Source organism: Carassius auratus, unplaced genomic scaffold (assembly GCF_003368295.1).
Source record: "Carassius auratus strain Wakin unplaced genomic scaffold, ASM336829v1 scaf_tig00003559, whole genome shotgun sequence".
Taxonomy (NCBI): Eukaryota; Metazoa; Chordata; class Actinopteri; order Cypriniformes; family Cyprinidae; genus Carassius; species Carassius auratus.
Window position 1 is genome coordinate 25,121 of NW_020523529.1, and position 26,332 is coordinate 51,452.

Sequence of the window (26,332 nt, forward strand, 5' to 3'; positions counted from 1 at the left end):
GAACAGTCACACGTCATCAATCACGGCTGTCAATCTTCCACGAGCTCGAACCCCATTGGCTGATCATGAGATAAACCTGAATGTCATTGGTCATTCCTCACTGTCACGTCGTTTTGATAGCATAAAGCGAATTTACTGTTTATACGAAAAGACGCATTTCTAGTTGAGATTTACAGTATTACATTATTGTATTAAAGTTTCTGCTCCTCGGATTTCAAAGTGGATGGCCTCTTGCCTCGGCATCGATTTCGAATCAGCTGCAAAGATAACTGGTAAGACATCTCTAAAACTTAACGTTACATTTGACTCTTTTGGACTTGCTTTGACATTTTTCGTCAAATAAAAGTGGCAGAATTAATAGCCTAACATAAATGTTTACTACAATTATGTTACCAATGTCATCTTGATAGTTTAAGCGTGCTAATCGGTTTGTTATGAAGCAGCGATATTTTCTCCCAGAAAATATTAATTATATGTACATTATTCATTTTTTATCGCCAAGAATATACATTCAGCACTCCGCATGTTTGCATTCGCTCCAGGTTAGCGAACACAACACTTTCTATTTTAGAGACACGTTCGTTTATAATAAGATTACTGATGCACACACGTTGTACTCGTGTATCAGCCACTAGATGGCGCAGTAACACTCAGCGAGAGAGTAGCTGAAACTTCAAGCATATGTTCCTTTGTTAAAGAGACTGTTCACAGACAGTGTGCTTGGCAATTTTGTTGGTAAATTTTGCTACTTTTCAGTCTCCCCTTGCTTTTTCTTCCAAACGCACCTAGCAACAAATTTAGCAGTTTAAAACATGTATTTGGCAACTTTTGATAAGTGACTAAAAATATAAATAAATAAAAATTAACATTCTCCATCCAAATTACACAAAAAGATGAAACCAAAGATGCCTGTACACTACACACCCCACATAAAACTGAGTTAGCTGCTATTTGCAATTGTTCAATTAAAAAAGAATCATAACTGAATAATTGTGTAATTTAAAGGGGTCATATGACATTGCTAAAAAAAACATTATTTTGTGTTTTTGGTGTAATGCAATAGATTATTTTCCACATAATGTACATTATTGTTGCTCCTCTATGCCCCGTCTTTCTGAAATGCATACATTTTTACAAAGGTCATCGTTCTGAAAAGCGAGGTATAAGCTGATTGGTCAGCTATCCAGTGCGTTGTGATTGGCTGAATGCCTCAAGCGTCTGACAGAAATGTTATGTCCCTTACCATAATGTGATACGACGATAAAAGCAATAAAACCCATTATAAACGAGGCATTAGTTGCATCCAGTGGGGACACGTTACATTGCGTATGGCACTGCATAAATATAAAACCATGTCTGCGTTCGTGATCTGAAAAACGACAAACAACAAACAAACGCTTCTCTACACTACACAAAACTGGCATTGGAATCATCATTGGCAAATTCTTTAAATATGAAAATATACTTTCAGACTGTGAGTCAGAAGCGCCAGTCTGTCCTAGCAAAGTTGGAACTGTCCCACTTTATAGAAACAGTGAATTTAATCAGATTTGTTTTTTATTTTATTTTAAAAAAAGAGCACCAGTTTTCGAGCACCAGTTTTGTCTATACTGAAAAGCAAAATAGTTAGATGCCTGGACATTTCAACTGGATTGGATCATTTGTTCTAATGCCGTTTTCTGGTGGGCCAGTGGAATGATGCGTGAGGGTGGGACATTGTGGAGCAACAGCTCAGAGGGTCACAGCAGTGATCCTGAAGAGGATGATGAAGAAGAGATGGCGTTTGGCGAGACTGAGGAAGACTCTGAAGAGATGATGGACTTGAGTGATCTACCTACAGCTCTGTTTGCCTGCAGCGTGCATGAGGCTGTGTTCGAGGAGGACAGGCAGAGGGTAAGAACTAATATTTAAAAAATCTCAGTCTCTGTGTTTGTTACTTTGAAAGTCATTGTTGTTTTGGACCTCACTGACAATATTGTGCGGCCAAAAACAGTCCATCCAATGGTAGAAAATTCATACAGGTTTGGAACAATGTTAATTTTTGAATTAACTATTCATTTAAGGGTCTGTCTGAGCTCGAGATGAGGCATTGTGGGATGAAAGGCTTTCTCTTCCACACAACGCTCTCAGTTCCTCAGGCTTTGAGTGATTTGCTATGTCTCTTCATCTTTTTCAGCAAACTCTAGTTTCCCAAAACAGGCATGTCCAAAGATAATGGAGGCCTTGTGAGCAGTACATTTTAACCTACATTCTGAAGCCAGCTCTTTAAGGCCCCGAGGACAACATCTGATGTTCACACTGCGTTGCCTCAGCATTCATGGAATATTTTTGCTGGCTGTTGAAGCTGTAACCTCTTACCTGAGGAGTGGAAGGGACTGAGAAGAGCTTTTACTTCCCTTGTGGTAGAGGAGATAAGCGGAGATGTGATTTTTCTCTGCAGAGAGAGAGAGAGAGAGAGAGAGAGAGAGAGCAACAGAGTCACTCAGGTCACTGGCTGAAAATAGATCGTACCTGCTTCCTTCTGAAAACCTCTTGTGCTTCTCTGAAAACATTAAACCTGAATACGTAAATGTTGTGTTAGCATCCAAAGTATTACAAAATGCAAAAAAAATCTTGTTCGTGTACACATTCAACACTAGAACTAAAACATGTTTCCTTATTTTCAGCTTGGTCTCTTCATTATGTGCATCTTTCATTTTTTTTCCTGAGGTCCACTTATAATATTAGTCAGGGTTTTTATTTTTGTTATAGTTTGTTTAGCCGATTCCTTTAATAACTGCTTCTTTACAAAGCGTTATTTTGTGACAAGAAATGTGCTGTACAAAATGTAAAGTTCAGACTAAAGTGATCAGGAACCTGTTTTCTGGAAGATTCGGTTAACCTCTCTTTCATTGGTTGAACTTTCTTCAGAAATAATGTTTTCCCCCCTACATCTTCTTGCATAATTGCCCAGTCTACATTTTATGTGGAGATAGTTTAATATTTCAGGATTCTGAAACCAAAAATCCAAGAATTAACGTTTTTTTTATAAATTAGTCACTTATGCTTACCAAGGCTAAATTTATTTGACCAAAAGTACAACATAAACAGTAATAATGTGAAATATTATTGCAATTTGAAACAGCATAACTGTTTTCTATTCTGTGGGCTGCTGTCCTCATTCCCGGAAGATGGTGGTCCACTTTTATTCTTTAGCGATTTCAACATTCATCTGGACAAGCCTTATGCTACAGAGTTGCATTCACTCCTTGCTACATTTGATCTCAAACGATTTATCACTGCAGGGATGCACAAATCGGGCAACCAACTTGACTTCATTTACACATGTAATTGCATTTCAGACAACATTTAGGTGTAAACCCTGCATATCTTTGACCGTATATTCATTATATATAAGCTACATTTTGAGCTACACTTGTGTCCCAACACTCCCTATACTAGTAGATGAAACTTACAATCCCTTTCACCCTCCCATCTTGCCTCACCTACCCACCTTTCTTCCCTGGATGTGAATGCAGCAACTGACACTTTATGCTCTACTTTAACCTCTTGTCTAGATGATATTTGTCCTCTCTCCTCCAGGCCAGCATGGTCTGCTCCTTCTAACCCCTGGTTATCAGATGTTCTTTGTGAGCTTAAACCAAACTCAGGACAGCAGAGAGAAAATGGTGCAAATCAAAAGATCTGTCACACCTGAGTATTCTTTTCTCGGGTAACCCCACTGCTCAAAAAGCCTTACATTAAACACTTCCCTTATAGACAGCTACAGACCTGTTTCTCTCGAAAACCGTCTAATGAGTTGTTTTCAACTGGGTATCATTGATTCTTTCACAAAACAACAAACTGGACACTAACCAGTCAGGTTTCAGAAGTGGCCATTCAACGGAGACTGTGCTCCTGTCAGTCACAAAAGCCATGCGGATTGCGAAAGCTGATTCCAAATCATCAGTTATTATTTTGCTGGATTTATCTTCTGCTTTAGACACTGTCAATCATCAGATCCTCCTGTCTACCCTCTCATCACTGGGCATCACAGGGATCCCACTTGTGGTTTGCATCCTACCTCACTGGTAGGTCTTTCAAGGTGGCCTGGGGAGGGAAGGTACACAAAGCACATCGTCTTATCACTGGGGTTCCTCAGGGATCAGTTCTTGGACCGCTCCTCTTCTCCATATACACTACATCACTGGGTCCCATCATACAGGCACATGGCTCCTCCTACCATTGCTATGCTGATGACACACAGCTCTATCCCTCATTTCAACCAGATTATCCTACGGTAGCTGCACAGATCTCAGGCTGCCTGGCAGACATCTTGGCATCACCTACATCTCAACCTGGCTAAAGTATACTACAGTATTTATTACAGTTTATCAGTTCACTATAGTTAATACTACAGTATGCTGTAACATTCATTAACAAAGTGTTGTAAATACTATAATATATACAGTATAATACACTTTACTATCGTATGGTTAAAAAAACACTACAGTATTTACAATAAATTTACAGTATTTACATAATTTTCATGTGAAAGGCTTAGCACCTGCCTACTTCCAATCACTACTACAAATCTACATCCCCTCCAGAAGTCTGGGATCCACTAGTGAGCGATGCCTCATGGTAATATCACAGAGAGGCTCAAAATCACTTTCCAGAACATTCTCGTTTACCATTCCTGGCTGGTAGAATGATCTACCCACCCCTATCCGGAATGCTGAATCCCTGACAATTTTTAAATGACCGCTGAAAACTCATCTCTTTCGATGCCACTTGACTTCATCCTAAATAAAAAAAAATAAAAAATATATATATATATATTTATCTTTATTTATTCCTTCTCTTTCTAGCATATTCTTATTTGAACAATTCCTAAAACTTGGTATCATGAGCACTTCCTGTGTCTTTTTGTCTCTTTAAGAATTGCTTTATGTATTCCCAAATAGTAAGTCGCTTTGGATAAAAGTGTCTGCAAAATGATTAAATGTAAATGTATTTAAATATATTTTTAGTATGTTATTTATTCCTGTGATGGCAAAGTTACATATTTAGCAGCAGGTATGTGTCACTTGATTCTTCAGAAGTCATTTTATTACCCCAATTTACTTCTCAAGAAACGTTTAATATTATCAGTTTTTAATAGAACAGTAAATCTTGACTCTCAGTTAAAATTAATTTAATACATATTAATTTCTGTTAAAAAGTCTTACTGACCCAAGACAATAAGTGAACAGTATATTGTCTTTTCATTCATATTAATTTTTTCATAATCTTGCCCTGTGAGGAGGTTGCTTCCAGCTCATGTTCACATCCAAACTTCAAAAATGGAACATTCAATTTTTTTATTTTTTTACAATATTAAGGTCCTTATATATATTTTTTAATTAAATTATACATTTCTAAATCTTTTTGTGACTCCAGACTTTTAAAAGGTAGCATAAAGATAATCTTAAAAATGACCATTAGCATAATTCTGTTTCGATTCCTGTTAAGTTACCACACAAACCTCCCTGCTACATTCTATGAATGTTAGTACAGGTTACAAATGTAGACTCTAAAGAATCTAAAGAGGTGTTTCTAGAATGTTAAGAAGTAGTTAAACCAAACAGGAACCATATACAGTGCTTAACGAGTTTTCCAGGTAGATTAAGCTTTGTTTTTTCACAGCCATACATTTTTTTAATTTGTGTTTTCATAGCACAATTTATTTTTTGCTTTCCAGAATAATTACATTTTTAATGACATGACCACTTTGTAAGTTCAGCGGCCGGTAATATTGCTTCACGCTACTATGCATTCATGACTTGTCAATGAGTACAACTGAGGCTTGGAAAACATTGCAGAGTATTTGCTATCAGTACCATTAAGAGCATGACTTACATCTCTGATATTGTGTGTGTGTGTGTGTGTGTGTGTGTGTGTGTGTGTGTGTGTGTGTGTGTGTGTGCTTTATGACTGTGAATGCTGGTGCAATGTGTGTGTGTTTGAATAGTATATTTGGGTCATTATCCTGAGGGTAAAAAAGATGGATAAACAGTGAGGGCTAGAGGTTACCCATAATGCCTTTCACTCTGTGACCCTGCATACTGCTTTGTCTTGTACTAATGAGTGCAGTTATCCATAGCAGCCATGAATTTAAATTAAACTTATGCATTTAGCATATGATTTCATCCAAAGCGACTTCAAAGAACATTCAGGCTATCAGTTTTTACCTATCATGTGTTCCCGGGGAATCGAACCCCAAACCTTGCGCTTAATAGCACAATGCTCTACCAATTGAGCTACAGGAACACTTTACTATTTAACAATTTACTGCTGTGAGTGACAGTAAAATGGTATTTTGACTTTTTGATCACTTTGTAACATTTATCTTGAGATGGCTATTCAAAACCACACTTTTGTCCTGTCAAAACACCACACAGCTGAAGTGAATGTACGCAAACCTGAGGTCTCTCTCAATTTGAAAAACACAAAAATGCTCTTTACTTTCTACTCTTGAGATACAGTGAGTGTGATTTGTGTCTTTGGGTGGAGCTGGGAGCATCTTTGTGGGCAAACAGCTGGCCTTTATTTCTGCTTCAGAAACTAGAGCTCTCACAGAAACCCCAGCCCCCCAACCCCCCCCCCCCCCAGCTCAGAAAATCTCATTTACTTTGTGTGAGTTGCAGGAGAGAAGCTCTCTTTCCCTCCTTGCCTTTGGCTCTCTCACACACACATGCACACACACAGAAATACACACTTCATAAGTCTTTCATTTTGTTGCGTCTGGCAGCCTGGCGATGTTGTTTCATTAAAACTGTTGACCTGCTTTGGTGGCACGTGCCTCGACCCCTCCTCCCCAGTCTGTTCACTGAACTGTATCAGGGTCAAAGTCCTGCCTGCCTGCCCCAGTGCCGAGACTCTTCAGATAGGAATCAAAACAGTGGAGCTCAGCCATGTATCTTTAGATTAAAGTCTATAAATAGTCCCTTTATAAACTCACCCAAGAGATCAGGCTGTTGGGAATGATGGATTTGATGTGTGATCCGTAAAGATAGTTTACATTCAGCAGTCATACAGAATCACCCTGGGGTTTAAGATTATCTTATGCTCACCAGGGCTGCATAAAATACAGTAAAAACATATTCTGAAATATTATTGCAATTTAAAAAAACTGATTTCTAATTTAATATATTTTAAAGTTAATTTAATCATGTTATACCAAGGCTACATTTGCAGCAGACACACACGTGTCACATGAATCTTCAGAAATCATTCTGATTTGCTCCTCAGGAAACATTTCTTATCGTTATCAATGTTGAAAACAGTGCTTCTTTATATATATATATATATTTATTTATTTATTTTTTATTTTTTTTTGTGGTTGACAATGATACAGTTGTTTCAGGATTCTTACTTAACTACAGCTACTAATACAATATTCAAAACAGTGTTTGTTCCACGTTAGAAAAAGCATTTAGCTTTTGTTATGCATGTTGTCTTTATCATTTCCTTTTTAATCATGTTTCACTTAGTGGTGGGCATTTGCACTTCACTTTGATTTTAATATATTTTTTATTTTTTATTTTTATTATTATATATTTTTTGTACAATAAATAGTTTTGCTACTGTGTTCTTTGTTGAAAAATCCAGCATATGCTGGTTAGGTATGTTTTGAAGTATGGCTGCTTGTCAGGAGCAGCATAAACCAGCACATGACCAGCTTAAACCATTTCAGAACAGGTGCAATGCCTTAAAAACACACCTAACCAGCATATGCTGTTTTTTTGTGTGTGTGTTGGGTCAGCACTTGATGTCCAATGTAAAATCTGGGTCCTGAAGCAAAGCCACTTCCTTAAATGACACATCCACACATTATTTATTATATAATAAGGTCATAAATAGATATACTGCATTGCTCATTTCAGTGCAGTGCTGTAGTACTCATTTCCATAGACCTGCTGCTGACCCGTGGATGAAAAAGAATTGCGAAGAGGATAATGAGAATATTATGCTGTTATTATTCAGGACAGGATGTGGCTCATTTACATAGGTGACATTTTGGTGTTGTGTATAAACAAGTTCCACAGGGAACTCCATAGAAACTGCAATACATCTAACTTGCTAGAAATGCACAATAGCTTACCTCTGCAGTGTACTGGAAATACTATCTGTAACTAATTTTTTTTACCTTTATTTTCCACGTTTTGTTTTATTATTTTATTATTTATTTTCAATTATCTTTTTTCACTTGATATCTCAGCTTGTCTGTTATATTAACTTACTGACTTGCGACTTCTCTGTCTCTTCTGCATCCCGTATCTGCTGCATCACCTTCTACTCCTATAGTTGCCTGCACTCTCCTGCACCTGAACTCTCTCTCTCTCTCTGTCATGTCTCTCTGAATGTCTCTCTCTCATTCTTCTCTTCGTGATATAAATAGCTTGCCCTAGTTTGTGATAGCTGCAGTGGTGCCAGGGGCTGGTACGGCATGGTACGTACATGAACGAGGTAGACTGGCAGTCTTTACACATGCACATTTGTAAGTCATGATGATGGTGCAGTGTCTCTGCAGTGCTGTGTCCATGTGTGTCTGTGTGTAACGAGACTGACCCTGTTAAGCATTGTCTCTTGCACAGATTGTCATGCAGTATTATCCTTCACTGTACTTTCATCACGTTTTGTTTGAAAAACAAGCATGAGAGAGCTTTATTTTGATTGGTGTGATTGAATAATAACAATGTTTGAAATAGTGCTTTGTGTCTGAATGCAATTTGTGGTGCACAAATTTAAAGGGGACACTGTAGAAAAAAAGTCAGTAAAAAAACTACTGGTAATTTTACTGGTCATTTTATTGGTCATTCATTTCAGTGTGCAATGTCAAAAATGAATTCAGAAAACATACACTGGGCCTTATTTTTACTGGCTTTTTTAAAGTGGATAGTCCATTGGAAACAGCTTATTGGACGAAAAGGTATTTTTAATTAACTGTAGTAATGAAAGAATACCTATAAAATCGGTTTTAAACATAAATAATTATTTTGTTTGTTTTAGATACCTATAAAATATATATATGAATCAAAGTTATTCACAAATAGCTTTTCCACAAGCTGAGGGAATACTAGTATGAGGCACACGGTGCGTGCACACACCTTTATTGTGATATAAAATCCTATTTAAAAAAGTACATTGAAATTGCTCTTTTATGACACAACTTAAGTTTGCATTTTCTTAGCATAATTATCCAGCAGGCACACTGTTGTGATTGTTCCCTCTCAAAGGATGTGACTTTTGTTCACAAGCATATGAACAAAACTTACGTCTGTGGTAACTTAAAACTTTAAAAGACTATTATATATATATATTATCACACTGTAACCTACATAGAGTTTACTGATGTAAAATTTTCAAGACTCCCCAAACTTTTGTTTTGAATTCCGGAAGAGATAATGCTGTAAATAGGTGTATCAGTTCCCCACCTGTAATTCACATTTTTATTTATTTATTTAAGGTCTGTGGTCATTCTGTCAGTATTCTGATGTCATTTTATAAATTAGGAATTTATGACATATGTTTCCCCTCTTTTACTACAAGTTTAGCTGTCACCTGGAACTGTTTCGTATACTGTTAGTTAATCAGAGGAGCAGGACAACAATGACGGCATCGTTTGTTGGCAAAACCGAACCGTTCTGCGGTGTTCTGCGTTCACTTCTCAGGAGCGCGTGCACATCAGAAGACAATCAAACGAAGAAGGCGGTGACGTCAATGTGGCGGCTGAGCGCTCTGATTGGTCAGTACGGATGAACCTGAGCAGCCTTCAAGCGCTCACAGAGCAGCATCTCAGTCAGAGACAGCCAGAGAGTTTGAGTCAGTCACCTCACCAACACACAAAAGACTTTCAGTCTCAGAGAGGCGCACAGATACAGAAAGAAGACTAACGAGTAAGAAAATAAGCGTAGGTAATAAAAGACCAAATTTCTTTATCTGTTTAAAAGCTGCAAAAGAGGGCATGCCATCGATAAACATGAAATTGGAGATGTTGACGCTCATCGCCTGCGATGTAGACACGGAGGTGTTTACGTCGGACAAAATGCAGGTACTGCAAGTTTATCTATAAACTAATTAAAATAGGAAAAAAATAGTAAGTGCATGCTGTGTTTATGAACGGTCTGTGTCTGTGCGCGAGGAGCACTTTAACTGCATGCGCGCGGTCTGCGTGACGTTGCACGCCGCCAGTCCATTGTTTCTCATAGCTGGAATTTTCTCAATGAATCCGCAGTTCACATTAACATTCTGCTGCATGCGCACCGATGGCGTCAATGCTCTGAACAACCTCGATGCGGAGCAGCTCCAGACGGGCTGCTCCACCCGTTTGTATGGGATGATGCAGCTGGTGTTCACACTTAAGTCGCATTACATTAAGGCATAGTTCAAACCATAAATGACACTTCTGTTATCATTTACTCACCTTCATGTTGTTCCCGCCCCTTCTTTTTATTTCTGTAGAGCCAAGTTAGCATAATTAACTTACTGACATTTGCCTTTTAATTTTTTGTGTGTGATCTAGTCCCTTAAAAAACAAACCATTCTTTTATAATCAGCTGAGATCTGCTGTAGATGCAGTTGCTCCTGCATACACATGCTTACCTTTGCCTTTTCCAGGTAAGTCAGGTAGAACTGCACGTATTCACCTATTATACTGCGATAATCGATGATAAAGCTTACTTTGGCTTGTAATTGGTAATGGCGCTTTATTTTAAATAGCATTGAGTATTTGTTAGGATTCCTCATTTAGAATTAGTCCAGAAGTAGGGCACACACACTTACACACATGCATTCTGGCATGAGCCATTGCAGTTTTCTGCAGTGTGCAGCGCTGAAAATGCACAGATGCATTTTTATGTCAGGATTCGTAGATTTAATATTTAGAATTATATATTTTTCTGTTACACCTTTAAACATTTGCCTCACTTAAACAAGCTAACAAATATGCACGTTTTTGCATGAACATGCATGTGTCTTTGACAGTTGCTCAAATGAGGTTCACAAGAAAAATTTGATACTGAAATTAAAAGAAAGAAGTGCCATTAAGCATGTGGTGTTAAAGTGTCAATGTAGTTTATGTTGTCTCCTTGTTTGGTCAGTGTTTCTGTGCCGTAAACTGCAAATAGAGAGGCAGGCATTCAGACAGACAGACAGGTGTTTCTATGCTGCTGCAGACTGCAGTGTCCTGCCCTGACTGAGAAACAACAGGAGTAAAAGAACGACAACTTAAGATTTATGAAGAAAGTCAGAAAGAAAGATTGTCTGAAAATTTCAGTATGTGTGTGTATTGCTTCTAATCTGGGTTTTTGGCTCGTTTTGAGGACACAGGAGATTATAAGATGCAGCACGTGGGCAACAGTCACTGATTACACTGATCTCTGCACAACAGCTTGGTTTTGTTTTTTTACTTTTTCTCTTTTATCCGCCGCTTAAGGGTTTATTCATTTACTCTCTGCTCTGATTTTCTCGCTGCACAGGAGCATTGAAAAATTCACTAGATGTGTGTGTTTATGTAAATAAATCAAGGCAGTGCATTATGAGTCATCTGAAGTTTTGACTGTTTTCATTATTTTCATTAATGGAAAAATTCTAAAGGAATTAGAAATTATTTTCTGATTGGGAACATGTTGCGTTAACATGAGATATTATGATGGATAGGTTCACATAGTCTGATAACCTTTCATCAACATTTGTCAGTCTTATTAGTGGAGCAACTGGGATCTGAGCGTGCTCACTGGAACAGGTGTGGCCTATGCATGCGTGTTCAATGGAAAATGATGTGCTATGGAAAATATGCAGACATCAGCACATTCAATCTGAAGGTTATGGGCAGGACTCTCAACATTCACGCATAAGCACACACATGCACATCCCCTCTAAATGGTTAACACATTGGTGGCATGTTTGTTGAGGCCGTAAACACATTGGTGTGTTTGTGTCTTAGGAAGGAGTGAATGTCCATCAGGCATGAATGTCCATGGCAGCTGTCAGATCTTGCCACCTTTCAGTGCACTTTATTTGTTACTGGCTTTTAAATTGATCTGTTTGTCGTTGAATGGTGATTGCATGATGGTCAGTGATCTAGGTTTCGTCCCAAGTGGAAGTGACACAGGACTACTCTGCTTGCCTTTGAGCAAAACATGATAGACCTTTCTTACTATTAGATTGCTGTAAATCCTTTTGCAAGAAAGTCAAATAACAGTTAGTGACGGTCAGTCTTTTAGTTGATAAGCCTTTTCAGCTTGGCATAATTGTATGTGTGTGTGTGTGTGTGTGTGTGTGTGTGTCTAGAAAGAAACAGCAAAACAGTTAAAACAGTTAACATATTTGAAAAACTTTTGTCTACCAAATTGACAACATGCAGTAAAAACATAAAACAAGGTCAATATGTTTATATCAAGGTCTGTCTACCAGATCATTTGACTTTTTTATAATTTTATAAGGCAAGGTTAATTCAAGATGTGACATGTCATGTTTGACCCTCCAAAAATGTACCAGTATTCATGCAGAATAAATCGCTGATTAATCGACACTGCAGATATCTCTGTCTAGAGTGGATGTCACAACAAATGGCACATTAGCTAGCACAGTGAGTGACAGTTAAATGGAAGGTAGCATAGGACGGAGGTATACCTGGATCAGTTTCTACTCAGGTAGGTAACAGGATCTGAGCTTTGGCAGGTGGGGAGGCTGAAGCCTGCAGCCTGAGATACAGCCCTGCAACAGCCATGCTAGGACTGTATGTCTCTCTCTCACTCTTAGATGGATGGATGAAACAGAAAGATGGATGAGGAGGGAGGTTAGATATATCTGTAACCCAAGAGCATAGGCAGAGCTCAGATGTCACTCTGAAAGTTTAAAGGCACACGTAGGTAATAATGACGTTAGACAAAAGGCTGCTGGCCACCCACTTGTGTCTGTTTTCCTGTGGGTCAGGTTACCAGCCGACACAGCCGGCACATTCTAGTCCTAGCACATCAAACAACCTTCCTGAATCCTCAGTGCTTGCGGATGATAGAGCCAGGAATAAACATCTACTGATGTGACAACCACACCGAATTATGTAACTTTGTGGTCAGAGAATGGGTGGCACATAACTTGTACCAGTGTTGTGTTGCTTGGATCAGGATATCCGGACATTTTAAAAACATTTACAATTTTACAAAAACTATATATATTTCAAGTAAATGCTGTTCTTTTGAATGTAATATTCATCAGTAAACCTGGAAAAACTGTTGTCAACTTCAAAAATAAGAAACCAAATCAGCGTTTTAAAATGATTTTGTCAAAGGATTATGTGACACTTAAGTCTAGAGTAGTGGCTGCTTAAAGTTCAGCTTTGTCATCAAAGGAAGAAATTACATTTAAAATGTATTTTTATATAAAATTAATACAAATTGTATAATATGTAATATAAAATTAATAACATTTATAATATGTAATAATATTTTCACAGTATTTTTTATATATTTATATAAAAAATACTGTGAAAATATTACATTTTATAAATATAATACATTCTTTAGATAAAATTGTTATATTAAAATGCATTTTAGCATCTTTGAAACAGTGAGGGTTGTAAGATGTTCCTGGTCAGCATTTGTGAGAACCCACCAACTGTGGTCCAAAGAGGGATAAACTGCAGATTGGTTACAGCATGTGTATGGATCATTGATAGTACAAGGTCTATGGAGACACTTTTAATGATGAAGGTGGCCTGTGAAGGTGCCTCTGTCCACAGCCAAAAGCTCATAGAATGGGCACACAAGCAATCGAACTGGAAGAAGAATGTTTGGTCTGATGAATCCCCTTTTCTTTTACATTGTGTATACATGGATGTAATGGCACCAGGTTACACTACAGGAAGATGGCAAGCTGGTGGAGGGATTGTGATGATCTGGGCAAGGTTCTAATGAGAGTCCCTGTTTCTGGCCATTCATGTGGACGTCGGTTTGACACAAGCTACCTACCTCACCTACCTCTACTTTCATCGCAGACTAGGTACACCGTTTATTACAATGGTATGGCAGTAGCCTCTTTCAGGATGGTTTAAAGAAACCTGATGAATAGTTCAAGGTATTGTCCTGATCTCAAAATTCTTCAGAAGCTGATTGAGAATCTATGGGATGTGCTGGACCAACCATTCCAATCCATGGCGGCTCAACCTCCCAGTTTAAAAGGATAGTTTACCCAAAAAACTTCTCTTATTAATTACTAACCCTCATGTTGTTCCAAAACTGTAATACCTTGGTTTGTCTTCAGAACACAAAGTAAGATATTTTTGATGAAATCTGAGAAATCTGCACATACAGATAATGGTGGAGCGTGGTTACGTGGAAGAGAAGAATTGTTGAATAAAGTCATTATTTTTTATTTCTTTGCTCACAAATGTATCCTCGTAGCTTTCTAAAATTACGGTTGAACTACTGATGTCACATGGAATATTTTAACGATGTCCTTACTACCTTTCTGTACTTGGGAACATTTCAGTTGCGTTACTGTCTTGTCAGAAAGCTCTCGGATTTCATCTAAATATTTTAATTTATGTTCTGCAGATGAACAAAGGTCTTTCAGGTTTGGAACGAAATGAGGGTGAGTAATTAATGACAGAATTTTCATTTTTGGGTGAACCACTGTATCCCTTTAAGTACATGAAAGAACTGCTGTTAATGTCATATACCACAAGACCAAGACATCTTCAAGGGTCTTGTAGAGTCCGTTAATTGTCCATTAATTGGCATGTCAGTTCTGTTTTGGCAGCACAAGGAGGATCACCCCAAAAATAAGGGAAAGACAATCTTTTCATGTCAGAGAACCCCTATCAGGTACCTTTCTATAAAATATATTGATTGAATTCCATATTGAAGAACTGCACTGAACTTACTAAGAAATCAGTCGGCTTAGTCAAAAGAGGCTTTTCCAGAATTACAAAATTCCCATAACGGCATGGAATTCTGGGATGGATATCACTCCGCCCATCTCTGAGCTCTGGAAAATCCCCCGGGGCTTTTTCATCAGGTCTGTCAATTGAATTTGTTCCCTTCCATTGATTCTAGTATAAAAACCACAACAGACCTGAGCGATGGCACCAATTCCACCAGAGCCAATCAGGATGACAGCTTTTGTTGTTGTTGTTTAACTCTGTGCTGATAACACTGCGGAAAAACAGTGCCCTCTGCATTTACGGTAGTTGTGATGAATTGCTTCTGCCACTTAAAGAGATTTCCTTTCACAGAAGGTCAGGGATCAGCTTCTTTTGTACAAAACCGTTTCGTGCCTGGCGAGTTGGCACCTCGGCTGCTTGGATGAATGACTCGTGTGTGACATTATGATAACATTTAGATTTTGTGTTCTGGGTTGGTCCTCCTGTTTCCAGACTCTGTTTTGGACAAAGACTTAAGGCAGCAAAAGTTCACTCATTATTTACTGACAGGCCGAACAATGAGCAACTGAATTACAGGAAACCAGATGCGATGTAGTTTTTATGGGGACATGTAATAAAATTTGTGCGTCTGTCGAGTCAAACTATGTTTTTTGAGTGAATATGTTGCTGCCTGTATTTAGGAATTTGTAGTTCTAATACAGTGTTTCTTTGAATCAGCTCCAGTCTGTATCACCCAAGGGCTTTTTGATTGGCGGCTAGTCGTCAGGGTTGTGTAACATCAGCAGGGTAATTAAAAACATCACCCACTCGTTTAACGGATTAATCTTCTAAATTATTTATGGTACTATTCTCAGCACAAAATCATGCTAGTGTCCCAGTCCACCATATGCCCCAGATTATTGGGTCATACTTGCTTTTAATGGCTTTCTGTATTAAGTACATGTATGGAGCTTGTCCTAAAGTCACTTTCTGAGGAGACAGAAATGAGGACAAGTATGAGGACAAGAGGATAAGTATGAGTCATGAGCCATGTAGTGTATGGGGCTGGTGTTCAAACACGCATGATATATTCACAATAGTTTATCTGATGATATTTACAAATTGCAAATACAGTATATGGTCTCTTAACTAGTATTTATATTAACATCTTTATAAAAATGTTGCTGTTTATCATTATGTGCTACTATATAAGTGAAAATATAATTATTCTTGTTCATTCAATGTAAAACAGTATGGAAAACATGGATTTATATAAAAAAAAAGCTGTTTGGCTGAAAATTGAAATGCTGCCTCTGTTTAGAAAAATATACTTGAGTACAATTTTTTTATACATATTTAGAATGTTTTTGATAATTATAAAAATAGGACTGAACTCATTGGTACATCGGACAATACACGTCAGCTGCATTACAGTTTTTCACACAGAGGAACAGAAGCCTCTCCAAACTTTTCATCAAATATGTCTACAGGATAGTGTGAACTATGAAGTTTTTGTTTTGCTTTCACTTGGTTGCATTGAAATAAATAAGCTAAATTAATAAATTTAATTAGATGGTTATTTTAATAAAGCAATAAAAAATAATAACACATCATGTAATCAGCCTAATGAAGAACTTTTTTAATATGTAACACTTGCTTTTTCTACTCCGTTTAGTAGTGAACATCTGCAAGTTTTTTTGTTTTTTTTACCAGATTGCAGTTTTCCATCAGTTGTAAATATTTCTCTCTGCTCTCCATTAAAGCTGACCACAGTGATCTCATGTGTCACCACCTGCTGATGTTTTCCAGGCAGGTAAAAGGTGTATAATACATGTGATTGGCAGAGGTGTGAAGTGAGCCAACACACACACACACACACACACACACACACACACCTGTGGTGTTGCATAACAGAGTTACATAGTCCTTACATCACACCAGTGTCCTGAATAATTATCTGCAGTCCTGCTTTGAAAATGGGCCTGTTTCCTGCTTGTGAAATGTTGGTATCGGATTAAACATAAACATAAACAAGCTTTTGTTTACTGGATGCTGATGTGATCTTTGAAGTTTCCCTGCAGTGTCTGTCCAGCAACACACTGAGAGAGAAAACATCGGCTCTCCTTTTTTGATGCTGGGCCATCATAATAGATACAATCATATATCTATATAATATAATTTCTTAAAGAAATTGCATTAGGGTTGCACAACATATCAATACCATAAACCATAAAATAAATGAAATCTTTAAAACAGTAGTTATTTAATTAGTAATTAAATCTAAATAATTAATACTGTTAAATGTAATCTTTTGTAAAGCTCAAAATTATTATCCATTGTTCTTACTATACATTTAAATTTATCTCTTGGTGTTTTTTTATTTTATTTCTTTTGTCAAAGTAGTATGTAATTTTAATGTCAACCATAGCATGAAAAGAAAAGTCTCCTTATAAAAATTCTGTCCAATTACTTATATTATGCACTTTTATCAGTATTTATTTTAATTTGATTTATTTTGTTTATTTCAAATTTATTTATGCATGTATGCATTCATATTTTACAGTTAATTTAATGTAGAAGCAGGTCAGTATGATGTGTGTCTCAACGAATCTGATTTCAGCTTCACTAAACTAAAACTTCTTTGCACAGGTCAGTGTGTTAATCTTTAATTTGTTTCATTTTTCATTAAAGGAATAGGTCATCCAGAAATGAAATAATTTATTCACCCTCATGTCGTTCCAAACCTGTATACTGGAATTTTTTGTGACATGGTGCTGTCAAGCTCTAAAAGGTTAAAAAAAGAACACAATAAAATTAGTCCATACACCGTATATTCTGCCTGCTTCGCCAGTTGAACCAATGAAATATCCATGAATAACAAGTTTCACTTGTTTATGCATTTTATGCAGATTGACGAGCTTAATCAGCTGAGATTTGCTCGTGAACAGCATGGCAATTTTAGCATTATAAAATCCTGGTGATTTTAGCTGGTGTTGATTTTACATGCCACACACGCTCTCCTGTACACACACAAAGAGCTGGCGTTTCATGAAGGCGGATGTCCACTCCTTCCACCTGGGTAGTGTGTAAGTCTACACCGCTTGCAGGAAACACATGAATTAGTGATTGGCACATCCCCTCTTGTTACACCGTGTCTGAGTTCAAAACAAACCTTCTGTATGTGTGGAAACAGTAAGACTCAAATGCAAACGCAAACAAGCTGCATATGGACAGCAAAAATTATTATTATTCTTATAATTTTAAACATTACATTTATTCAAATTATAGTTTTATTCAGAGGGATAAAGCAAAAAGAGAAAGTATACATCATCGGTTGTTCTACTTTGAATGTTTTGTTTTGTGGTATCAGTTTAAATGTTGAATTTTTTGGCACAGTAGCTGCAGACTTAATTTATATCAAAACATATAAAACAACACCTTTAAATCTTAACAGTTAATGAGCCTAATCACATCAGTATTGTGTGGGGTAAATCTAGAAGTTGTTTTAGTGTCCTTGAATGAACCATTTGCTTTATTTTCTTCCTGTCACTGTTCTCTCTTTACTTGCTCCATCAGCAGAATAAAGGTCACTCTTCATATTTCACCTGCTCCCTTCTGTTCAAAACTATGAAGTGTCCTGTACTTTTCTTCACACGAGACACGAGAGCATGGTGTTAGTAGTTTCATAATAACACAAATGCTAAAAACATCAGCAGAATGGTGAAATTACACACGGCTAAAGTTTACAGTAGACATCAGAAAACTGAAGCAATTATGTATTGTGTTTTGTTTGTGATTCTCTTCAGGAGCGGTTTGAGGCTCTGTTCAGGATCTATGATGATCAGACGTCCTTCCAGATGTTCAAGAGTTTCAGGAGAGTTAGGATCAGCTTCAGTACTCCAGAGGCGGCTGCACGCGCACGCATCGAGCTCCATGAATCCGATTTCAATGGCACCAAACTAAAACTGTACTTCGCACAGGTCAGTGCTTTAATCTTTATTATGTTTCATTCTTCATTAAAGGGATAGTCCTTCCAGAAATGACGTGTATACAGGAGCTGTTTGCAACTCCAAAACAGCACAAATGAACGTCAGAAAATTATTCCATGTGACTTGTGAACTATGTTCAAAAACTATAAAGATATAGTTCAAAAAACTATTCTGCTCAAAAGTTTGGTGCCGCTAAGATTTTTTAAGTGTTTTTGGAAAGAAGTTTTATTTTAAGGTTAAATTTATTTTAATCAAAAATACAAAAGGAACAGTGATATTGTGAAATAGTATTACAATTTATATATTAATATATTTTAAATGGTAATTTATTCCTGTGATGGCAAAGCTGAATTTTCAGCAGCCATTACTGCAGTCTTCAGTGTCACATGATCCTTCAGAAATTACAATATGCTTTTAAATTACTAATATTCTGATTTGATGATCAAGAATCATTTCTTATGATCAGTTTTGAGTGCTGTAAATATTTTTTGTGGAGTAATATTTTTCGAGATTCTTTGAAGAATAGAATGTTCAATATAACAACATTTATATAAAAAAAAAAATTTTTTTGCAGAATTTCTTAAGAGCTGAGATCTTATGACTCTCAGCGTAACGTTAGATGAGAGAAGAGGAGAGTTTAGTTCTTCGTTTCTCCTCTAAAGAGGTCTTTCAACTGGAGAGAACACACAGTTCTCAGCACAGTAACACACACACACACATACATTGCTATTAATTATGTGAAATCAGACAGACACGGTTATATTTCTAGAATCATTATGTTGGAAATGTGCTCCACGTGTTTTATTCAGAGCAGAAAGTGTGGACGCAATCCTCACAATGATTCTGTGTATTCGTGTGCTGCTGTGTAGGAGTGCGGATATGATCTAGGACACCTTTTGTCTTTTGAATAGTAAAATAATTGCCTGTTTCCTTCAGAGAGAAGTAACTATGGTGAGAGTATTCCTTCAAATCAATGAGATCTGGGCCTTAACTGTGCTATATTTAGTTAAGAGGATGTCTTATTTCTTTTACTGTTTCTTGTACTGTTTGGTCTGGTTTTTCGCTTTATCACCCTGACTTTTTTCTCTCTGACCACAGGTGCAGAATTCAGGGGAAGACGTGGACAAGACATTTCTTGCCCCACCTCAACCTGTCAAGCAGTTCCTCATCTCTCCACCTGCGTCCCCACCTGTGGGATGGAGCCAGAATGAAGATGCCACACCTGTGATCAACTACGACCTGCTGTGTGCTGTGGCCAAACTGGGACCAGGTACAAAACACAGACACACACACACAGAGTGAGCATGCAAGCATATGCCACTTACTCACACACATACAAACAAGCTGTGCTGAGTTTAAGTGTGTGTAACCATCTGAACCAAATGTGTGTCTTCACTGTCTCAAACACTGATTTTCACACCAAAAGTGGATAAAAACACTTGCAAACTTCTGTAGAAAGATTAAGTGACCCAAAAGAATCAACCTTACTTTCGTTTTGATCGGTAGTGTAGGCCAGCACTAGTTGTATTTAATGTTTATCATGATTTCATGAAAGTTATTATACAGTCAGTGTTACTGAGAAGATGAAGCATACATGGGGGTCCCCGAATTGGAAAATGTTGACAACCCCTGATCAAATTCAATGGCAGATACATTTTTTAATGTAACTTTAGTATTCAAATAATTTTTGGTGCCACATTTCCAGATACGGTCTTTTTCACCATCTCCTGATATCCCTCTACTGTATTATGAATTAAAATGTCTAGAAGGCTAAAATTATATTACAAGGAGGCTGTATTGTAGAAATCAAAATATGTTATAAACTAATGTTTTAATGTGTGGTTGGTGATCAGATATTGTGGTTTGAAACTGAAATGTAAATTTGCTACTGTAAACAGAAATTGAACTTTAAACAGTTTTAGATGTTCCTCTTCATGTGTGCTGTGTCTGCGCCCCCTGCTGGTACATATCACAACACACACGCACACACAAACACACATACACACACACACATACACCTTTGTTTTTGTGAAAAGTGGGGACATCCCATAGGGTAATGGTTTTTATACTGTACAAACTGTATATTCTATGGCCCTACACCAACCCTACACCTAACCCTTACCCTCACAGGAAACTTTGTGCATTTTTACTTTCTCAAAAAAACTAATTCTGTATGATTTATAAGCGTTTTGAAAAATGGGGACATGGGTTATGTCCTCATAAGTCACCCTCTCCTTGTAATACCTGTGTCATACCCATGTCATTATACTGAGTCGTGTCCTGATATGTCACAAAAACAAGAACACTGACTTCCTGCCAGAAAACCTTTTCTCATCTCTTATTGGTTGGCTCGTTACTATAGGAACCCTCATTCTGTTTCTCAGTGTTTGTGTGTTCTCAATGGTGATGCTTCTATTCCTTCATCTTTAATGGCTTTCAAACCTTAAAATTGGTTAGTGAGAGGACCTTTATGTGGACATTTATCTATTAAATGTCCACCAGATGCAGAAAAGTTGGCAAAAACAATCTAACACAAAATGTTTTGGGCTCCATTCTTCATAAATGGATTTTTCTCATTTTAATTCTACATGATATTACATAATACTCTTATTCAGTTGGCTTGTTTTATATTTAATTTAATTTAATTAATGTTATAAGTTGAGGCTACAATAAATATTTTAACTGCTACTATGTAAAGGGAACAATGCTGGAAAAAGCACCTTATTTGTTCAAAGTGTTTGCAAACCAAATGGTATTACACTTTTGTTCGTTTAGCAGTAGGCCTACTTTTAAATGAAAAAAGTGCATAACAATGCGATTCATCGCTGACAATAATGCGATTAAAAATTTATTTAATCGTTGCCCAGCACTAATATATATATTTGCCACTAATCAAACAGGCTGCTTTTCTAAGGCTATATTGTTGTTGTTGATGTTGTTGTCATTAATGTTGATGATGATTATAATAAGGATAGATGGATGGATGGATGGATGGATAGATAGATAGCCTAGTCTTAGAAGAACTGTGTGTTGAGCTAGAGGCAAAAATAATTTTGTATAGCATTATTATTACGAAGTGTCTATTTACACTTAGTACAAATAGCCCACCTTGTTGGCAGAGGCTATTTACACTAACTCCACCCACCAATGTCCCAGTATTACACACAACAGTAAACTGTTGTTAGAGCCAGATGGTAAAACGTGTTTTGTACTCATTTTGACTCGATCGACCCAGATTCGAATCCACCTTTTGGTGAACTTTTTTTCTCCCTTTAAAATTTCAGATCACATCAGAAAAGCATTTATTTTCAATGAAAACTAGTATTGGATAGGGTAAGGGTAGGTGTAGGGAGGTCTTTATTGTCCCAATAAGGTGGAATCCATTTAATAATTTGAATTAAAATACTAATTTGCACTCTAATTTATCATTGCATACTGTTTTATAATATACTATAGTACTGAGGTGCAGATAATTGGCACTATTTGCAATAAGTAAAATAAATAGCAGAAAATCCTAAATAAAACGCTGCTGTTTGCACTATAACAAATATGCTAATTGTTGTTTACGCCAAATTATTATTATTATTAATCACAGACCATTTTGTTAATTTATAGGGACCTATGGTTTTAGGGTTTAATTTACCTCATAATTTACATTAGCTCGACAATTTGTCCAAGCCATGCAAAGAAAGTTTTTCCTCCCTTGTTCTTGGGAAGTTCTTCTTTAACAGTATACCATAGGTCAACATTTGGTTCAATAGACAATGCAAACATGACGGCTGTAGAATGTCCGGGAATGTATTTGTACTAGACTTTTCATGAAAGTTAAAAATGTCCTGCCCACAGAATGGCTTTCTTCAATGACGAAGAAGTTCATAGCTAAATTGAGGACATGGGGACGAAGGCTTGATTTCTGAAATTAACTTTAAGTATGTCCATTAATTTCAAAAGGTGTTGATCTTTCATCTGTCTCTGTAGGTGAGAAGTACGAGCTGCATGCGGGTACAGAGTCCACTCCTAGCGTGGTGGTCCACGTGTGTGAGAGCGATACTGAGGAAGAGGAAGAAGCTCGACCAAAAGCCAAGATTGTCCAGACCAGACGCCCCGACGGTCCCCCGAAAGTCTACAACTAAAACCTTTGGCACACTTCACACGTTTTTCTCTCTCTCTGAGTCTCTTTCTCTCATCCAGGGAAAGGCACGCTTTATTTCAATTACAAAAAAAGCTGAACTAAGAATGGGATGGATGTGGAGGGGTGCTCCGTGCACAGGTGACGTGTGCTGTTCTGAACTGTTCTCCTGGACTGAACACACTGGCTCACTGCTGCCTCACGGGACAGCCAGGGGGCAATGAGCTTGCAACCCCCCTCTCACAATCATAGCGCTTTCATTCCCTCATTTAGAGTCTTTGTACTGAAGCATTGAAGAGCAGTAATTGTATTTAACAGTCGTAGAAGTAGGTTACATGTAAACTTTGTTACTGTTTGTCACTTTGATTGATCATCAGTGAAAATTGCGCTTTAAAAAAAAGGAAGCAGACCCATTCTGCTTTTCCTGTTTGTCTCTCGACAGCCTTGTCCGCGTCTCATCTCCACATCGGTCAGGTTGGCACACCTGCAGAGGTGCCGCGCGGCTCGCTGGGGTTGTGACCCATGTGCGTATTTATGCCTGTTCATACCATGCTAGAATGAGATGACAAGTTGTTTAATGGAAATGGTAAGATTGAAGGTGTCGATTTGAAGAGTTTGTGTCACGTTGGTTATGATGAGAGGGTGTTTACTTAGTTAGATGTGTATTATTCTTACTGTGTATTTGATACCACACATTTTTGCATGCTGACTGGCGTATTTTATACTCTATGTTAAAGCAACTTTAAGCATATCTGATCGCTGTCTGTCAGAGTGATTGGCCTTTGAAAGCGAAGAAATAGGTGTAAAGTTCGATATTTTGTATATTTTTTTATAGCACATCATTTACTTGCAGGCCAGATAAACAATTTGGGTCTTAGTTTAACACCATCTCTGTTTGCCGACCGTGATTCTGTACCACTTGTATTGTTTATCACTGACGAGATTCTGTGTTTTTCATATATTCATACATTTATTGAATATAAATTGACATGCTCAAGTTTCGAACGGAGACCCAGAGTACTGATAATGATACTGTCATATCATTGTTCATTTTTGAGTTGTGCGTTTTGCAATGACAGATCAAATAATATTAAGGGATAGTCCACTGAAAATGAAAGGTCTCTCATCATTTACTCCAAACCTGTGCGACTTTCTTCTGTGGATGTATCCTAGCTCTTTTGTCTCATCATTTTTTTCAACTTTTCTTCCAGTTTATTAACCTCCACTGTGTTAATTCATACCAAAAAGGAAAACATAGATGGAAATGGATGGATGAAAATGTCATTTTAAGATATTTGTTTAATGTACAGTCAGTGAAGCAGAATGTCACGATTGACCGATCAGATTGAGGATTGCGTAGAGGCTTATTAAGATGGTGGTTAAATTAGCCTCAAAAAATAATAAAAAAAAAGGAGAAAGAAAGACAATTCAGTTAAACATTGAGTGATATTCAGTCATATTTTGAAATGCAATGAAAAAGAAGTAATGCAAACAATAACTGTGAAATTCAAGTGACTTTATAAATTGCCTTGTTCCCTCGCTTACATGTGAAAAAAAGATTTCAAGTGTTTTGGTTTAAAAGCCAGTTCTTCAGTGACGAAGGTCTCCGTTAGCAAATAACTTACTCAAAACAACTTTTTTTTTGTACTTCTGCATGCTGTGACTTTTCCATAGATGCAGTCTTTCCCGTTCGTATCTAACTCTGAATGCAGCGCTTTTCTCTTGCCTGTTTCATCCTGTTGTGTTTCAGTCAATACAGGGGTGAGAAACATTGTGAACAAAGCTCTTTGAGTTATCGATAACCAGCATGAACAAATGTTTTGGACTCTTTGAGTTTGTGTGTGTTAACCTTTAAGACAAAAGGAAGAAGTGAAGTATATGAACACAAGAAGCAAATTTGTACCGAGTTGTAAGATAAGCCTATCATTGGCAGCATACTGTATTCATATTTTTGACTGTCTTTAAGGCTGTTGTTGCAGTTGCTCTGTATCAGTAAATGATTGTTCTTGTTCTTTCTTTCTTTTTTTTTTTTAATAAGGAAGTCTACTGATAGTCAGTTCTATCACTGTTGCCGTTCTGTTTGGATCTAGATATTGTCTAGTACTTTAACTGTAGTTCATGAACCCGTGAACACGAAGCAATAATTTACAGTTATATGTCTGTGTCCCGTATGGTATGGAATTTTTATTTATTTTTCTGTTTTGACTCTTTGCTTGCCTTTGTAAATATGATTGTTATTTGTTTCTCATTGGCATATAAATATATAAATAAAGAACTGATTCTTAAAAAAATATTTACTAAATTGGTTGTGTGTGTCCCTCTTCATCTTTTCATCTGTGTTTCAAGGATCGGTCGTGCGTGGGCAAAAACTTCAATTCTGAATTGACTTTTTTTTAATTATTATTTATTATTTATATTTTTTTTACCTCATTAATGCAAAAACAATATCAAATTCAGATTGTGGAAAGCTTTATAAATATCTCAGTTGTGCTTATTGTCTGTTTTTGCCTTTTTTTTAAACCAAAGGAAAGTTTAAACACAATTAGCCTACTTTCCACTATCCAGTTTTTCTCTATCTGATAATAAAAGGAGGTTCATCTCCACCTTACCAGGGGAGAACAGGACACACCTGATTTTTGTTCTCACCTGCGTGTACCTAGTCTCCTGGGATACAAATACTGTTACAAAGATACTAATTATACAGGCTCTCACATGTCCTGTTGGGAATTATTATTTGAGGGATTGTATAAGGAGCTTGTGAATCACATCTAGTAGCTTTGAACAAGATGTACTAGTGCCTGAATTTGACCTTTTGAAGTTTTTCCCCTTGCACAATGCAAATCAATGTGCATACTGAAAATCTTGCTTATAACAACTTAAAAATAATATACTGAAGACTGGATCACGTATCACTTATATGGTATAATTTTATTGACTTATTCATTTATAAATATTGCATTAAGTGGCACTAAAAAGTATTTGGACACTTAATTGTATTCACACTAGAAATGTATAAATGTCATTATATAATCTAACAAAACATCAAACTGAACAATAAATAAATAAAAGGCACACAATGAGCACATACACTATAGGTGATATAACCAATAAATATGTAAATTATAGGCCTATAGTCTACTATTTTACAATATAATATACAAACTCGATAGTAAATACTTTTCATAAAGATTTTTTTTTCAAATAAGCATCAGATATCAGCAAATAGGTAACGCTGTATATATCCAATATCAACAAATGCTGATAAATTAAACACATTAATTAATTTTGTTATCTACTTTTATTTTGTTATTGACTGCAATGGAAATC

The 26,332-nt window shown here is 36.9% G+C and overlaps 1 protein-coding gene across 2 annotated transcripts; it reads left to right on the forward strand.

Moving 5' to 3' along the window:
- Window positions 1-80: 80 nt before the first annotated feature.
- LOC113070245 (calcipressin-3-like) lies at window positions 81-25,030 on the forward strand. Of its 2 annotated transcripts, XM_026243469.1 has the most exons (5): window positions 81-272; window positions 1,692-1,893; window positions 18,694-18,867; window positions 19,975-20,146; window positions 22,855-25,030. In XM_026243469.1, the coding sequence occupies exons 2-5, from the start codon at window positions 1,696-1,698 to the stop codon at window positions 23,007-23,009; spliced, it is 699 nt and encodes a 232-aa protein (XP_026099254.1). In that variant the 5' UTR covers window positions 81-272; window positions 1,692-1,695; the 3' UTR covers window positions 23,010-25,030. The 2 variants fall into 2 exon arrangements, with proteins under 2 accessions (XP_026099254.1, XP_026099255.1); XM_026243470.1 differs by lacking the exons at window positions 81-272; window positions 1,692-1,893 and adding an exon at window positions 9,764-10,075.
- Window positions 25,031-26,332: the final 1,302 nt, after the last annotated feature.

What these genes read in the sequence shown, in the direction of transcription:
- LOC113070245 (XM_026243469.1), top strand. Translation starts at nt 1,696, where the DNA reads ATGATGCGTGAGGGTGGGACATTGTGGAGCAACAGCTCAGAGGGTCAC. An exon ending in TCGAGGAGGACAGGCAGAGG is followed by an intron (nt 1,894 to 18,693) that starts GTAAGAACTAAT and finishes GATTCTCTTCAG; the next exon opens with GAGCGGTTTGAGGCTCTGTT. An exon ending in TGTGGCCAAACTGGGACCAG is followed by an intron (nt 20,147 to 22,854) that starts GTACAAAACACA and finishes CTGTCTCTGTAG; the next exon opens with GTGAGAAGTACGAGCTGCAT.